A 17,966-nucleotide genomic window follows, 5' to 3' on the forward strand; every position below is an offset into this window, starting at 1 on the left:
AAGTACTCATGGAGGAGTCTACAACAGGAAAGAAGAAAGGGCCAACGAAAGGTAAGACAAAAGGCCCAACTTATAAACTACAATCTGATATTGAGGTTGCTACAGATTTAAAGAAAGTCTTGGAGGAAAGGATCTTGAATAGCAAGATTGAGTTTACTCTGGGAGAAGTTCTTGGCATTGCAAAGCGTGAATTCCATGAGGAGATCATTGACATCATCAAGAGGAAGATGCTGAAGTTTCTCGTCCACAGGTTGAAGGGGAAACCTCAAAGACACAAGGGATGCAACTGCAAAATAAGGAGAATGATGGAGCTGTGGTAGGATGCTACCAATCTAGTGGGAGAGTGAAGCAAGTGCATTTCTCAAATGATGATGAAGAAGTTGAAGATATTCCTAGGAGCTACTATTCAGGAAGTCACTGGGCAAGGGCTACTACAGAAACTTTGGTCAAGGTAGGTGATCTTGAAGAGCTATTTTTTGCCTTGATTGACCATGGTTCAGAAATAAACATAATGTCAAAGAGTCTCTACAACAAGTGCAAATGGCCGATGGACACAGATCATTGCTGGATGGTAAAAGTGGCAAACAATTCATCCGGTGAATTGTATGGAGCATGTCCAGGTGTGAAGGTAACAATAGGTGATGTAAAGATTGACCAAAACTTCTTTGTACAGGATACATCTTCATATCATCTCATCCTTGGACAACCCTACATTGTGAGAGTTTGAATGGAAACAAAGGTAATGGATGATGGTTCAGCATATGCTAGGATACGTAGCAAAGATGGTAAACGAGTTATCCAATTTCTCACAGTTTGTGTAAACCATGAAAGAAATCGTGACAACCTCAGAGAACATCCTCTACCAAAGGTGAGCAAAGAGTTTCATGATCATAGAGAAATGATGGGTTTTGGCCAAGTACCATTGTAAAGCGGGATTGCAGTGGTACAGAAAGAAAAAGAGTTTCGCCTGATCCAAAAATAGGTGAAGCTTTTTCAACGAGCTCCTTGGTAATAAAGAATGGATCAGTATGTTTTACAAAACTTGAAGATTTGAAGAGATGTGAGAGGCAATATGTGCATAATGTACAAATAGGCATGAAAAAGAGTGGGTTGCTAGAGCCTACTGAAAATGTTTTGGGTTTGTGTGAACAAGTTTCTTTTGTAGGTACTATGGGTGAGCTTGATGCTATAATGGGGTCTAGTTTGCATCTTGAAAATGAAGTTGTGAAGTTTGCTCTATGGAAATGTATCAAGTAATAGAAGCCTTTAAAGAAAGCCAAATAGTTGGCCCAGAAGTCCATGTTGAAACTAAATACAAGAGTGTAGCAAAGAAGGTGAAACCAGTAGCTTCACTCTTACCACCCAACAACAGGGAAAAGATTGAGCAGGCTTCTTTACAACCAGTTTGAGGAATCCTAAAAAGATCGGGCGTACCTTCACAAAGGAGTCTTTTCAAGAGTTGCAGATTGGTTGCGAGGAGTTTCTAACACATGAGGAGACGAAGTGCTTCAAGGAAATGCTTTCAAAGCATGGTATGGCTTTTGCATTTGAGCCACATGAGATAGGATGTGTTGATCCTTCTATTGTAGCTCCTATGGTAATTTTCACAATACCTCATGTGCCTTGGAATCTGCGGCCTATTCCGGTTCCAAAGGCTCATTTGCCAAAGTTAGTAGAGCTACTGAATGAGAAAATCAAAATGGGAATCTTGGAGCCTTCTTGTGCTCCATACTCAAACAGGTGGTTCACAGTTCCGAAGAAGAATGGTTCTCTACGCTTCATCCAAGATATGCAACCAGTGAACAAGGTGACAATTAGAAATGTAGATACAGGTCCAATTGTGGATGAGTTTGCAGAGGCATTTGCAGAGAGGGCAATCTACTCAATGGGGAATCTCTACTCAGGGTATGATCAATTTCAGCTTGCAATCGAAAGCAGAGACTTGACAACCATGAGGACACCTTTGGGTTTGGTAAGGATGTGTACCTTGCCACAGGGAGCAACCAACTCGGTTGCACATATGATGAATGGGATGAATAAGGTCTTACGTGACTTTATTCCTCAAATCACAATGCCTTTCATTGATGATTTGCCTATCAAAGGATGTGAAGAAAGTGACAAAGATGAAGCTTTGGATCTCAAGGGATGTCGCAGGTTTGTGAAAAATCACATAAATGATTGTGATAAAATTTTGTCTAAGTTGGAAGAAGTGAATCTTACATTGTCAGGGAAAAAGTCTATGTTTGGTGTCAATGAAGTGCTTATTGTGGGGCACATGTGCGGGCCATATGGTAGGAAACCTTGTCCAACAAAGGTAGATGCCATCCAAAGAATGAAAGAAACGTGCACTAGCATCACTGAGGTTAGAAGGTTTTTGGGAGCATGTGTCTTCTATGTTATTTGGATTCCACATTATGCACATGTAGCTGATCCTCTTTATCAGCTGCTTAGAAAGAATTAGAAGTTTAAATGGACAGAAGCACATGTAAAATCCATGAAAAAGCTAAAGGAGTTGCTCCAGTCAGCAACAACTTTGAGAAAGGTAGACTATGAGTGCCAAAGGCCAATAATTGTGATAGTAGACACCAGTCCTACAGGGATTGGATGGACATCCTCCTATCATCAAAGCTTTTTGGCCAAGGCTTGCGAAGGAAGATTTGGTGAGTGGCCAAAATTGTTACCATATGCTTTATGGGCTGATCGTACAACACATAGCTCAGTAACTGGCTACATGCCTGCGGAGCTAATGTATGGTCAAAAGCCAGTGATGCCGATTGAAGATACAATTCCCACATGGAATGTACTACCTTGGCAAGAGGGGCTTACCAGGGAAGATCTCCTTACACTGCGTATAACGCAGCTAGAGAGAAGACCTGGAGACATTGAAGCTGCAAAAGAACGACTCAAAAATACAAGGTTGAAAAACAAGGACTACTTTGATAAGCGACATCGACTTAGGAGCAAAGCAATTGACAAAGGTGACTGGGTTTTGGTGTATGATAGTAGCCTTGATAACCAGCACACAGTCATGCGTAAGTTTTCAAAAAGATGGTTTGGACCGTATGTTGTAAAGAATGTGCATGAAAATGCTACTTACAGCTTGTCTGAACTAGATGGTACAGAAGTAAAGATTCAAATTGCATGAAAAAGGATCAAAATGTTTAAGAGAAGAGGAGACAATGATCCAGAAGATGTTGATGAGGAAGAAGAGCAAACCACAGGTAAATATCAAAGTGAAGATGAAGATTTGGAATCATCCAGTGAAAAAGAAATCAAGGAAGATGTACAAGAGGGCTGATCTTACAAAGAAATAATGTGGCACATACCGGAGGATGTGCAGGTTTAGAGGGGGTGGATGTCGTGCTGTGACACGTACATAGTGGGAACGCATGCTACAAGATCTATCTTGTAACTTTTTAGATACATAATTATCTTTCCTATCATGTACATATGCATATTTAAGTATAATAATAAGCCTTCTATCTCATCCTATTATTTTTCTCAAGGGTAACCTATCCTTACTTTACCATCAGAAAATACTATGGGAAAAGCTCAATAGCTCCGCCTCTTTAACTTGGGGCAAAAAGCATTGATTCTTTATTTCTACTATCTCATTATCATCTCACACCCTAGCTAGATCCAATATCTAGGGTAAACTCCAATATATATATATTCTATGTATTTTTTATACTTTTCTTATATTTCTTTTTAAATAACTACTAGGAGGGAATCAAATCCTAGTGGGACACTAGGTGGCATGATTTCAAAGATACACTTATTTTAATGCATTATTGCAAGCATGATTACAAAACTTTGTCAAGGAGCAATGTCATGCTTTCATATGGCATGAGGTGTCCTTTGGAATTAAATGAAAGTTTAGGCTAAGGGGACCACGGGAAGACTTTTGCTGCCAGAAATGGACCCTATTTTGATGAATTTTTTACACAAGGTTCCAATCCGAATTGAAAATTGATTTTAAAATGAAAATTGTAGCTAATGAGCTGAAGTTTCTGCCCAAATTTTTACTTTTTTATTTGGAGCCACGGTTGAGGAGATATGATCAAAATACTGGACCCTAGTTTGCCCACATCATCCAAGGACAGCTCATTTCCAACCTTTCCAATTCCTATTCACACTGGCTCCTCTCTTCTTGTGTAAACCCTTGGGGGTTCCCTTCACCTATAAAAGGGGAACTCTTCTTCCTTGAAAAAAAAACTCAAGCATTCAAGCCATTGATGAGAGGAATTCTTGAGGGAGTGAGTAGTAATGCCTAATTGTACTTAGCCCCATTAACATAAGCCCAAGCCTACACTTTCTCCTAGAGGAAGACTAGCCATTCTTGTACGCTATCCTTGGAAGATCAACTCTAATCAAAGAAGGTGTTGTACTTGGCGTATCAATCAACGTTGAATTCTCCCCTCTTCTTCTCTCTCCCATCAATAATGGTGCCGAAGGGTTTCAAGTAAGATATGTTCTACATTGATGTTTTCTTGATTTTTTGTTGTTTTCATTTTCATCTCTAATCCAACATATATATATATGTATGTATCTACTCTCATCTCCTTAACCAAACCTATCTCTCTCATTCTTAGTAATTCATCCTCTCTAGGTTCTCTTTGCTACAAGTACATCTCTCCCCGCAGTATCCTTATTGCCTACGGGCAAGAATAGGGCTTGGGAGGGAAACTTCTCATCTCTTCACTTCTCTCATATCTACATTTCTCGCATACTATCCTACATGAATAACCCACATGATGATCATTTTTATCGCTTTCACTCTGTACGATCTATTAGAATTAACGTATACATTAGCCAAAAAATACACTTTCAACAACGTATAGTGTTTCTCTTTGGCCCAGAAAGGCTTAATGAAATACTTCTATCACCGGATCCCATCATACTTCCTCTCATAGACTATAACTTTTCTTTTGACGTAAGCGTAGTTATCTTGCTATGAACCAAGAGGATTTGTACACACAATTAATCCCAATCACTAGACAAAATATATATAGTATGGTAAGCACAAAACTACAATTCCAAAGAACAATTTGTAGCTTATTTGGTCAGCCAAGATTGAATGCCATTAACTCATCTATTAACCCTTTCATATTACCCATGATACGATATGACCATAGCCTTGATGTTTTCATTTTCGTATTGTTTTGACATTCTCTTTTGTGTTCTTTCTTTGTGTGTGTGAGTGCAAGAGAGAAAGAGTGAATCTTCTTTGATTGCACTTCTTTCCAAACCCTAGTCTTCATGGCATCTATGGTTTAACTCCTTCATATAGTTTTTGTTGAGTTCTCTCACAAACTCTCACATCCATAAGCCCGGTTCTTTCCTGGCAAGACCGCAAATTTCTCGACAACGTGGAGGAGGGTCTTGGAGGGAGAGAAAAGGAGAAAGAGGGAGAGAGAGAGAGAGAGAGAGAGAGAGAGAGCCACACGTTAGTAGCAGCGAAATGATGGAATGAGTTCAAGGGGTAATTTTTTTCTTGTCGAGGCAAAGCTACAATGCAAGCTACGAACGCTAGATCGTAGTATGTGTACGTGTGTCTGTAGGAGAGTAGGAGAAACATGCAAGGCAGATGGGCAAAGTTGATCGGCCTCACCGGGGGTATGTGGCGAGCTGTGCAGGAGGTCATTCAATCAGCAACTTCCAAGAAGCATGTTGGCGGGCTTCCTTGCTGCTTACGAGGGGGGGCTGAAATTCGATCGCTTTGAAGCTAGGTTATTGCCCCTTGTGCAGGGTTGGCCATGTTTAAGGCCTCGCTCTCTCTCTTTTCTTCGAGGGCAGCCTGTCTAAACATCGTCGAGCTCACGATATGGTATGAACAGGGTAGGATAGCGAGCAATGATGAGGTGCTATAGTCAAGGCAACCAGGTGCGCAACCCTATTCGCTTTTGCAAGGGTGCAAGCCTATTCTCTCGCGATAATGACAACAATGGAGGCCGCAGCCGTTTTCATTCTCGGATCAGTGCAACCACCGAGGCAAGGCAACACGCAGAGGGAGGGGGGAGAAGGATGTGTGGGCGGAGGGGGAGCAGCGTGGGCTTGGCCTTTTTCTTTGGGAAAGAGGAAAGTAAGGAACGGATCTCTGGAGATTGGTATTAATAAAGTCATGTAGAGCGAGTAGGTCTGTACGCATGTCTTGTTAATGGGTATCTTTAAAGATACCCCACTCTTGGATGAAAAGCAAAAGGCTAAGGACGCGTGGCAAGTGTGGAGAAAGCTGGTCTATTTAGGCGGAATCTCTCTCTGTCTCTGAATCCGATGCCCTAGACAGAGCATGCGAGCGTGGAGATTAGGCTAGAGAAGGACGAAGCGGTTGTGCATTGGGAGTTGCAGGAGGGCGGAATTCTCTCTCTCTCTCTCTCTCTCTCTCTCTCTCTCTCTCTCTCTCTCTCTCTCTCACACACACACACACACACACACACACACACACACACACACACACACACATACACACACAAATAGCATGAGGCAGGGGGAGCAATCAGGGAAAGCTGCAGGTTCACCTAATCTCTCAAGGGAGTATGGGTAGAGGGAGAGGATGCAGGCAAGATGGTGGAGAGGGGAAAGGTCGAAGGGTGTATTCCCTCTCTCTCTCTCGTTCTCTCTCTCTCTCTCTCTCTCTGAGTGTCTGTGTGCGCATGCACGCACCTACAAAATGTTAAGGGCATTTTGGGAATTTATGAGCCTGGGAAGGGAAGGGAGGAGATGTCACGATGCTCGTAATCTCTCTCTCTCTCTCTCTCTCTCTCTCTCTCTCTCTCTCTCTCTCTCTCTCTCTCTCTCTCTCTCTCTCTCTCTCTCTCACACACACACACACACACACACACACACACACACACAGAACTGGTTGTGCGCCAGGAGAGGATGGGAGAGAGGATGGACAGATATCTTATACGGGAGGAGGAGCTGCAGGAATATCCCAGTGGGCATGTGCAGGACATTGTTGGATACTAGATCTATGTAAAGTGCGAGCCAGATAGACATCAGCCAGAGACGAGGCTCTCACAGTCGCAAGAGAGAGTGGATGCATCTATTCATGGGATGCAGTGAGGGGAGGGCACATGCCTCATTGCCTAGTATCCTTACGAGGGTGCTGGAATGCAGTGAGGCAGGAGCTTTGAGGCGCTACGAATGGAGCACCTTGAAACCAAATCCATGTTCTGCAACTTCAAGGATCTACGCTTGCCTCTAAGGATGCATGCGTGGGCATGAAGAGGAGGAGCACCCACAGGGGCACGTGGCGGACGAGGGAGCTGACATTGCATCTCACAAGTCTGGCAAGGGCAGGAAACTTATGAGTGTCATTAAGCTCCTGGTAGGAGATTCAACGACAGAATCTGCATAGATTTCGCTTAATGAAAGAGGACCGAGTAGACTATGATTTCTAAAAAAGTGTAAGTGTAGAATCTAAGGGAAACGGGTTTAATAATGGGAATCTTGGAAGATCCCCTTTGCGATTAGAAAGGAAAGAAAAGGGAATAAAAAATAATTTTTTGATTGTTTTGTTTCCACGAGTCCACTAAGAAGATATTTCTTTCTGCACTAGAGCAAATTCGTAGGCGACATGGCACGTATGTACAGGCAGCGAGAAGGAGAAGGGCGACGAGGGGGGGTGGACACCAGGTTGCACAAGGTCGGAGGGGTGTCCAGTAAAGATGAGAATGGCCGCAACTTGAGCATCACCTTCATCTGCAGACTGCAACCCACAGCTTGAGCATCAAGATTTGCTTACTACCTCATTCCAACAACTGGACTAGAGGAGCGCTAGTACGGTTAGATCGAGGGCATCTGATGTGTTGGACAGGTTGCGGGTAGATCTAAGCGGCTAGGGAAGAGGGAGCGGACAGTGCAGAGGGGGAAAAACTCAGGAAGCTACGCAGATGCAATGATGCCCAGCAGCTCAAGTTTGAACCCACAGATTGTTTTAAGCTAAATCTTGGCAGCTGTCATCGAGCATGAAAAGGAAAAAGGCAACCTAGCGTGACGGTGGAGAGGGGGAATAGGGAACACACCCAGCACACAAAATATTTGTCTCTCTATAGCCCAGGGATTCCACATCACCCCTAACCTTTCAAATAACACCTTCAAATTGGCTAATTTGCACTAACAACTCCACTTTAGCGTACAAAACAACTATCTCACACCTTGCAAAAAAACACCCCACAGCACAAATGCACCCGCACTGCTCAACTCACCCTTTCCGACTCACAAAACACTCATAATCTGCCCTCTTGGTAGCACCTTTCGAGCTGCAGGCAAACCCTCTACAGGAAATGGCCAATACACGAAGAGCAACAGAAAAGGAGGGGCATGGGGAGAAGCAACACAAGAGATTGGAGCAAATAAGTGGTATTATTGCATAGGGAGTAGTACAATCAAGTATGCAAGTACAATCAAGTATGCAGCTTCAATGGCAAGCTTAGCAACACACAAGCTTCAAGCTTCCACTCACACACTCAGGGCAAAAAGACTTCAAATTTTCTCATTTACAACCTTTTATAGGGGTGCCTCTAGGAGGTCCAAAAAAAGAAAAAAGGATGAGTTTCTCCTCCCGTGGCTTTCACTTAGAGCTTCTTTTAGAATTTGTTTGCATTGCCAACACTTGGCACATTTGATTTTTGGAAATATTTGCATGGTGTACACCTTGGGTCTTTGTCCCTTCCCTTTGGCCGTCCGGAGTTCCCCTTGGGCTTGTCGGCTCACCTCTCTGCAGCGGGACCCCTCCCCTCCTCGAGCAATAGCGATGTCGCTATTGGGGGGGGGGGGGGGGGGGGAAGGTACACCCCTTTTCTCAAAAACTTTGGCCCTTAGCGGGCGTGGGCACCAGCCCTTAGCTACCACGTCATCACCGTGAAACTCCATCCCACGCGGGCATCCGCAGGCGCGCCACCACCTCTGCACCACCAAAATCGCCACCAAACTGCCACACAGCGCCCGGCAGGGCCGCAACACGCACGCCATCGTCATGGGAGGGAGCTGCCCTCTCTCTCCCCTCTTGTGACCACTATAGATCTCACGCTCTGGAATATATACCGCGGCCCACGGCCCGTCCCTTGCGCATGTGGGATATCTGTGCGGCCACGTGGTAGCCCCTCACTGACTTGCACCCAAAAGGGCCACAAAACCCCTTCAAAAATATTTAGAAAAAAACTTTTTTTGGTCCTCTTCCCCCAGCTCCCATTCTCTGCTCCAAGGTTGGACTGCCAAACCGTAACAACCTACTGAAACTTCATCTTCCCGGCTCCAACCACGCTCTTTGTCTGTGCATTTTGATTCCTCGGCATCTTCGAACCAAGGCCTTCAAAAATTGAAAAAATCATCTGCAACCAACTCTGGACAAAGGCACCCCATTTTCTGACTGCTGTAACTTTTCGCTCTGGACTCCGTTTGGCATGCAGTCACTTCCTGCTAGCTCCGTATGATGCACACCCTGCTCCAGAACTTTGTCAGTGCTCAAAAGATGCCAGATGGCACATTCTCCAATGCGGCCAAGTGGGCTCAACAGACCCGGCCCCCGAAAAAACTTCAATTGATCATATCTTGCAAACCATGGCTCCGATCCGCAATCCGGAAAGAGAGGTAGGCTCCATAAATTGAGCTCTACACATCTATACCTCAATTTCCACTTGGATTACATGTCTCCTGCTACCCTGTCCGGCAAGAATCTGCAAACGATTAAAGCTTCAACCTTCAATAACTTGGGCTCCGTAGCTCGATTTGATGAGCCGTCTAGACCTGCTCCTTCAACACTTCAAGCTCTTTATTCCTAGACCCAAAAGCTGCACTTTGCATCTCCCTCACCTGCTACCCAAATTAGCCCCTCATGGAGCCTTTCTTGGCCTATAAGCCGCATCATGCATACAATTCGGCTGCTACCTGCCATCCCATGATTTTCCTAGCTGCTCCAGCCCCTTGCCATGCTTTTGTTAGCCTGCATACATCTACCCATGCCACCTTCTAGAGTCGACACACTTTGGCTGCACCAACTGCAAATAGTGTGCAAGGAGCGAACTGTTGCAGACAAGCAGAGGTGCCAAGAATGGCTCGCAAATCTGTGTGGTGGTTGGCAGAGCAACATCGAGCGAGAGGGGAAGGGGGCAATGGTGGTATGCAAGTCAGATTGTTGGTCGCAAGAGCTTCCAAGATGAGCCAACGGGTGAGGGGGGTGAAGTGAGCAAACAAGCAAGGGTTGGACTTGTGCGATGGTGGGCCGAGCATGGAGCAAACAACCCGACCGTGTTCGCTTTTCCCTTAGAATTGAAGGTCCCAAAGGAATCTATTGAACTAGGCCTAATAATTCATGGAAGGATGCACAGGTGGGAGGATTGACACGTGACCTGGAGGAGGTCCTATTCAGAAGCAAAGGGGGGGGGGGGGGGGGGGGGGGGGGGGGGGGGGGGGGGGGGGGGGGGGGGGGGGGGGACTACCCTCACTGAAGATGAAGCTGAGGAGCTGCTATGCAGGCAGGGCTCATAGGGCAACGATGGTGAAGCACGTGGGGCGACGGCCGGGGAAAGAGAGAGGAGAGAGATGAAAGAGAGGATAGAGAGAGGGGCTATTTTAGGTCTTTTTGGGTGGGAGTGAGGGAGGGATCTGGTGAGATTCCACTAAATAAGAGTAGCGTAGACCCAATAATAATAGCCTTAGAGGAGAGTTGAGTTAGGTATACTTTCAATGTTTTCAGTGATGATTGAAACTTACCTTAAATGTTATTTTGGTTTTAATATATTAAATGGATATTTTTATTTCACCTTTCATTTCACATCCTCACATGGCTTGACTTCTCTTGCATTCTATTCTTTTGAAATGCTAAAGTGAAGTTTCATCTTGCTTAATTCTGGTACATTCCATATATGTATGTACGTATATATATGTGTGTGTATCTGTATATGAGCAAACCATGATAAAGGGAAGAAAAGCCGGTGAGATATGTGAGAACTTAGGTCAAAAATCTTGCAAAATTTCAAAACAATTGCTAGTATTTTTGGTTTCTTCTTTGCAACAAGGAAACTCAGTCGCTTAATAAAAGAGACATTCCCGAATAATGTTTCACCTTATATAATTCTAATTAAACTTAACCTAATTATTTTATCACTTTCTTATTGATTTAGAAAGCCAACGTGACCCTTTCACTTTCACTTGTTATTTCACATTTCATTTCACAACCTCACATTCTTCACTTTTTTGACATTCTATAACTTAAATCTAGTCAATATTTGGGAAAGTCTCTTTTACTAAGCGACTATCGGCCAAAGAAGCAAACCGGAATTACTATCAGAAATTTAAAATTTGCATGAATTTTAAAGTATTTTCTCACGTATTTCACCGGTTTTTCTTCTCTTTACCATGGTTTGCAACCGGCTAGTTTCGATTTTCAACTAGCTCAAGGCTAAGCTGCTGAGACAATCCTTTCTCGAAAACTGATTCTAGTTGAATTCAACCTAATAATGATTTTATCTCTTTCTTATTATTTTAAAAAGCCACCGTGACCCTTTTGACTTGCTTTAGAATGCCAAAGAGCCGCCGTGTGTTTGAAGGAGGTTTTGAGGTGGCAACCTTCGCAAAAATTATACAATAAAGCAAAGTGCTAATATGGACGCTCGGATGCAAGCAATACTCGGAGGATTGGTCTAAGACTACTTATGCGTTGTTGTCAAGACGAGGGAAAATCTTGGCCATCGGGGATTAAAAGATATCAGAAGAACATGATAGTGGACCTTGTGTATCAAGGATAAGTGGGCGGGTTGGTAGGGGTGGTTGCCCTAATAGCCAATGTAATTTGGTTCCCTAGATGATGTCATGGTTCAACACGAACATGACAAGACCTTGTAATTTTTTGGGTCGATCAATATAATTCACTCACAATTGTGAGTTTTGCAAAAAAAAAAAAAAAAAACCAAAGTGAACCTTCACCTTGATATTTCACATCCTCATATTTTTTGACTTTTCTTGCATTCTCTAACTTAATTCTAGTCAATATTTGAGAAAGTCCCTTCTATTAAGCGACTGTTGGCCGATTTTCCTCCTCACAAAGAAGCAAACTAGAAATACTAGCAAAAATTTAAAATTTACATGATTGTTGAACTATTTTCTCACATATTTCATTGGTTTTTCTACCATTTGCAACCAGATGGTCTCAAATTTCAATTGGCTCATGGCTATGCGGAGGCATTTCTTTCTCGAACACTAAATTTCTAGTTGGACTCAACTTAATCATTTTATCACTTTCTTATTGTTTTAAAAAGCCATCGTGACTCTTTCACTTTTTGTTTGACAGCACTCACAATTGTGAGTGTTATATTTATATTAGATTAACAAAAAGAATTACATCAATAGACATGCTCAAAATGAGCCATGGCATCCCATTAGCATAACATGCTCTATGAGTTGCTTTTAGGCGAGAAGCTATCTTTCATGGTGGACTCTTGGATCTGACCCCTTGAAATATAGCAAGAGAAACATAGTGTTTCTCACATAGTCTAAAAAATTGTTGGCTACAAGAAGCTTTACAGGATATTAAGGAATAAGAGAGTTAGGCGGACATTTGAAATCTTATTATTGTTAACACTAATCAATTGCCTTCTACTCGCTCTCCTCTAAGGCTATTGGGTCTACGCTGCTCTTATTTAGCGGAATCTCACCAGATCCCTCCCTCACTCCCACCCAAAAAGACCTAAAATAGCCCCTCTCTCTATCCTTTCTTCCATCTCTCTCCTCACTCTTTCCCTGGCCGTCGCCCCACGTGCTTCGCCATCGTTGCCCGATGAGCCCTGCCTGCATAGTAGCTCCTCAATTTTATCTCCAATGACAATAGCCCCCCCCCCCCCCCCCCCCCCCCCCCCCCCCCCCCCCCCCCCGGGGCTACTTTTGAATAGGACCTCCTCCAGGTCACATGTCAATCCTCCCACCTGTGCATCCTCCCATGAATTATTAGGCCTAGTTCAATAGACTCCTTTGGGACCTTCAATTCTAAGGGAAAAGCGAACACGGTGGGGCTATTTGCTCCATGCTCGGCCAACCATCGCACAAGTCCAACCCTTGCTCGTTTGCTCTCTTCACCCCCCCTCGCCCGTTGGCTCATCTTGGAAGCTCTTGGGACCAACAATCTGACTTGCATACCACCATTGCCCCCTTCCCCTCTCGCTTGATGTTGCTCTGCCAACCACCACACAGCTTTGCGAGCCATTCTTGGCACCTCTGCTTGTCTGCAATTGTTCGATCCTTGCACACTATTTGCCGCACTCCAGGTTGCCTTTTTCCTTTTCATGCTCGACAACATCTGCCAAGATTCAGCTTAAAACAATCTATGGGTTCAAACTTGAGCTGCTGGGCATCATTGCATCTGTGTAGCTCCTTGAGTTTTTCCCCCTCTACGCTGTCCGCTCCCTCTTCCCTAGCCGCTTAGATCTACCCGCAACCTGTCCAACACATCAGATGCCCTTGATCTAACCGTACTGGCGCTCCTCTAGTCCAATTGTTGGAATGAGGTAGTAAGCAAATATTGACGCTCAAGCTGCGCGTTGCAGTCTACAGATGAAGGTGATGCTCAAGTTGCGGCCATTCTCATCTTTACCAGACACCCCTCCGACCTTGTGCAACCTGGTGTCCACCCCCCCCTCGTCGCCCTTCCCCTTCTCACTGCCTGTACATACGTGCCATGTCGCCTACGAATTTGCTATAGTGCAAAAAGAAATATCTTCTTCGTGGACTCGTGGAAACAAAACAATCAAAAAATTATTTTTTATTCCCTTTTCTTTCCTTTCTAATCGCAAAGGGGATCTTCCGGCAGGGCATGTTGTTCGCTCTACATGACTTTATTAATATGAATCTCCAAATATCTGTTCCTTACTTTCCTCTTTCCCAAAGGAAAAGGCCAAGCCCATGCTGCTCCCCCCTCCGCCCACACATCCTTCTCCCCCCTCCCTCTGCGTGTTGCCTTGCCTCGGTGGTTGCACTGATCCGAGAACAAAAACGGCTACGGCCTCCATTGTTGTCATTATTGCGAGAGAATAGGCTTTCACCCTTGCAAAAGCGAACAGGGTTGCGCACCCGATTGCCGCGACTATAGCACCTCATCATTGCTCGCTATCCTACCCTGTTCATACCATATCGTAAGCTCGACAATGTTTAGGCAGGCTGCCCTCGAAGACAAGAGAGAGAGTGAGGCCTTACACATAGCCAACCCTGCACAGTGGGCAATATCCTAGCTTCAAAGCGATCGAATTTCAGCCCCCCCTCGTCAGATGAGTATGACATACTGGGTCTAGGAGCGGATTAAGGTGAATCCCGTCAGATGCAGCTGACGTGGAATTTTTTCGCGCAGAGCGAAAAAAATTTCTATTGTCGCGTACTGCTTCGTATCGACACAGTGGCAGACAAGCTGCTGAGCTCGTGGCAGTCGTGACACTATTCACGTGGGTTGGGAAATGATGACAGTATGAGTATTCTAGAGGTTTTTGGCAGACAAACTGTGAAGCATCTAGAGGTTTTTGGCAGACAAACTGTGAAGCATCTACAGGTTTTTGGCACACAAGCATCACAAAACAAAAACTGCTGTTAGGAGTATACAGAAACTGCTGCTCGTCATCACAAAGACGAAGATCTGTTAAACAGTCTGTACATTGCATACTAGAAGGAGCTACATTTTTTGTACAGACAAGAAGGTTAAACTATCCACAAAATTTGCTTCATTTACATCATTACAATGCGCCAAAAGTTTAGATACGATGTGCAAAATTTATCATGCATTCTGGTTGCGATTTAGCATATTCGAGAACCTAGATAGTATCGCGTTTAACCGGTTGACTTGTGCTTTCAAAGCCATTAGTTCTTTGCCGAGCGAGAAAATTTGCTCTTCCAGCTTTGTGACTTGCACATCCGCAACATTGATTGCATACTCCTCAATTGTGTTTCTTGAATTATGTATCGCTTCAATAACTTCTGACCGTAGTGAAGTTGTGTTCTGCTTTGGTCTCCAAGTAATTCTTTCAAAATTGCAGCAAGAGCATCCTCTATCCTATCAATATGTGCGTCTTCTACCATAGCAAAAGAGTCATCAGGTTGTGTTTCGGTTAGATGAACCATGCGGGTTTCTTCCTCTTCGTCCATCTGATCACTGCAACAAAAATAAATCAGCATCAGCTTATATTTTTTAGTCGGATTGAAAAGTAACAATGTTATTGCCAACAAACGGACCAGACTATGCAACTGTCATTACATCAACGCGGTTTACAAGCGGAATGAAATCATCTCCTATTTCTGGGCTTCTTATCGCAGGTTCAGCATCAAAATCGTCGACAAGAATTCTCGGTGGACTACAAAAGACGTACACGATGGTCAAAAAGTTGACAACAGATGCAACCACGGTTATGCTGTCATAAGCATACCTTTGTGTCTCTTGCCAACGGGAGTTGAACCACTCGGCACGAGATTGAGTGTTTGGATGCACATCATCACTAACAAATATATTTAAAATGTCTTCATACGTTGTTGTGGATGGGTATACCATACATCTCCACAATGCTCTGATTTTTGCAAGATGCATTCCACAGCTTTCGTAAGGAGTTATCCAACATGATGATGGGTAGTAATTCACACTCTTCAACATTACATGTAGTGTGGACAGAAAGTCGTTTCCTGCTGGATGTTGAAGCTTGAACTTCCAGTACATAAGCGCTCTATCAAAGATGTTTGCTGGTGTTAGGCAAACCCTGTTCTTCAATTGATCAACACCATATAAGCTATACAATTGTACACCGGCATTCACATCGTCACTAGTTATGTTGTGGACCACCTTTTGAAAGTGTGTTTCATCTTGGTCTTTCAGACAATATCCCACCATGCCTTCAAATGTATGCATCTTGTGCTGCTTTAGGCCACGGCACAAAACCATTGCACCTGCAGGTGCCGATTTAGCCCAACCTAAGTACGCTTTTATCTTCCTGTTGATAGCGATCAATGAAGTTTCCCAAATAAGGATACTCATTTGTAGGTGAAGGTGCAGCAGTGCTCCTCCTCTCTCCAATGCACATAGACCTGCTAAAGTTTCTCTTTCAAGAAACAACCGCATGGACCCAGCAATCCCACATCTACATCGCCACCGCCAACAGATATGGTGACACTGACTTCCATTACTTTCGCCTCCAGTTTCTTTAGTTTTGACGAACTGGCATTACAACCCTCAGTATTTGTCACAGGTTCCTTCCCTTTGCCCCGCGCCTCGGACTTTAGCCGGGCCATTCTCAAGCCACCTACTATGTGGATGTTGTCATACACAAAGTGGCTTCAGCAAACTATACAGAGCATCTAAATGCAGGTTGAGCTATCCATACACAAAGTGCCTTCACCAAACTATACAGAGCATCTAAATGCAGGCTGTGATAGCTCTTTGCATGTACCCAATAGGCTAATATTTTCCCTCGTTGCGTACACCACCAAAAACACATAGCATAAGCACTCAAAGAAACACTGCAACGTGCACAAAGCATCTGAATACAGGCTATGATAGCTCTGTGCAAAGAAATACTTCTCACTGTGTACCCAAAAGGCTGATATTTTCCCTCATTGCGTACCACTCACGTGTCGTATGATATCCAGGAAACAATGCATGCCATACGCAGATAAACACAGAACCCATGCATTGCAGCTAAACAATCACCAGCTGGTGTCGAGACCAGCAGAAGAACACAACAGAGGTCAGCGCGTTACCTGTGTGTGTCACCAACCACTCGGAGAGAAATCGAGTGAGGAGCACCTCTGAGGCACACTGCGAGCACGGTGTCAAACACGCTGCAAAGAAATCCAGCCGTGCCCTCTGGAGCCTACCCGCAACACGTCGCCCGTGACGAATCAGCCCCGCATGGACGTGTCAGCCCTGCATGGATTAATCGAGGCAGCATCTCGATAGATTCCATCTATTCCAGTTGCTTCCCAAAATTGGAGCGCCATACTGGGCTGTTGCCGATTCTATTAATTAATTACATGGCAAGATTCCCTTTGCAACCCTTGACAATGCAAAGTCTTGCGTCTTTGGCCTTGTTCCCACATCCTGCTTCTCCACATAGGGTTGCATACAGAAGTGTATAGAGATCACCATGGCCTGACACAAAGCAGCACCCACACTAGAGACATGGCCGCATGTCTCCTCAGCTGATACACAGACGATACGTGCGTCAAGCTACGACGAATAGCACCAGAACTGTCGCTCCTGCCCCTATCTCTGCGTCTCCACCTTTGTAGTCCATCAACACGGCGCTCTGCTCTGCACTCCATGCCTTGCCCACCTGCCTACCCTCTCCCACCTGTCCCAATCAGGACCCGAGCTCAATCCGACCAAAACAAGATTGACATTGTCCACTTTGAGCATCAAAGCAGTGTGAGAGGGAGATAGTCGACCTGATCAAAGTGCGACAGAGAGTGTGAGAGAGACAGGGAGAGAGAGCCGCCTCTAACCGCGTGCAGGAGAAGAAGAAGAAGAGGAGGAGGAGAATTTTAACGTCGTGGGAAGCTATCCCGCGAGAAAGAGTGTGACCACTGACAAATGTCAAAAAAAAATTAAAAACAAGAAATATCTCCTTGGTCCGCATCTCCACCCTCTCTTTTGCTTCCATTCTAAACTGGCATCTCCGTGAGATTCTTGCCAAACAAATGAGAAAAAGATTATAGGGACATATTTGCTCAACTTTCATTTTTCATTACATAGAATCTTCTCAAGATGCTTCAGTATCTCCAATTAACATCTCCAATGCACTGACGATTTAAAACCATTCCTAATGGGTAGGATTTGACCTCATCACGTAGAGGAATAAGGCTCAAGCTTAACACTACCGCTTGGGCTCACCCCTGTCACAAGGCGGACCCGGACCATCTGTCACCAAAGAGAAAACACCTTACATAAACAAAGACCACAACAACATCATACCTAGTATAGGCCACATAAGGGGGAAGTCAAT

At 44.4% G+C, this 17,966-nt stretch overlaps 1 protein-coding gene across 1 annotated transcript; it reads right to left on the reverse strand.

Moving 5' to 3' along the window:
• Window positions 1–14,838: 14,838 nt before the first annotated feature.
• On the reverse strand, window positions 14,839–16,000 carry LOC147434654 (uncharacterized). Its single transcript, XM_086489661.1, has 2 exons — window positions 15,216–16,000; window positions 14,839–15,130 (listed from the first exon to the last, which is right to left on the reverse strand). The coding sequence occupies exons 1-2, from the start codon at window positions 15,998–16,000 to the stop codon at window positions 14,839–14,841; spliced, it is 1,077 nt and encodes a 358-aa protein (XP_086345787.1).
• Between the last annotated feature and the right edge of the window lie 1,966 nt (window positions 16,001–17,966).

The sequence above is a fragment of the Adiantum capillus-veneris genome, chromosome 19, assembly GCF_014529385.1.
Source record: "Adiantum capillus-veneris isolate H3 chromosome 19, ASM1452938v2, whole genome shotgun sequence".
Classification (NCBI taxonomy): Eukaryota; Viridiplantae; Streptophyta; class Polypodiopsida; order Polypodiales; family Pteridaceae; genus Adiantum; species Adiantum capillus-veneris.

Coding starts and splice junctions, on each gene's coding strand:
- LOC147434654 (XM_086489661.1), bottom strand. CDS start 16,000: ATGAGTATCCTTATTTGGGAAACTTCATTGATCGCTATCAACAGGAAG. Junction 15,131..15,215: donor GATGTAATGACAGTTGCATA/GTCTGGTCCGTT, acceptor TTTTTGTTGCAG/TGATCAGATGGACGAAGAGG.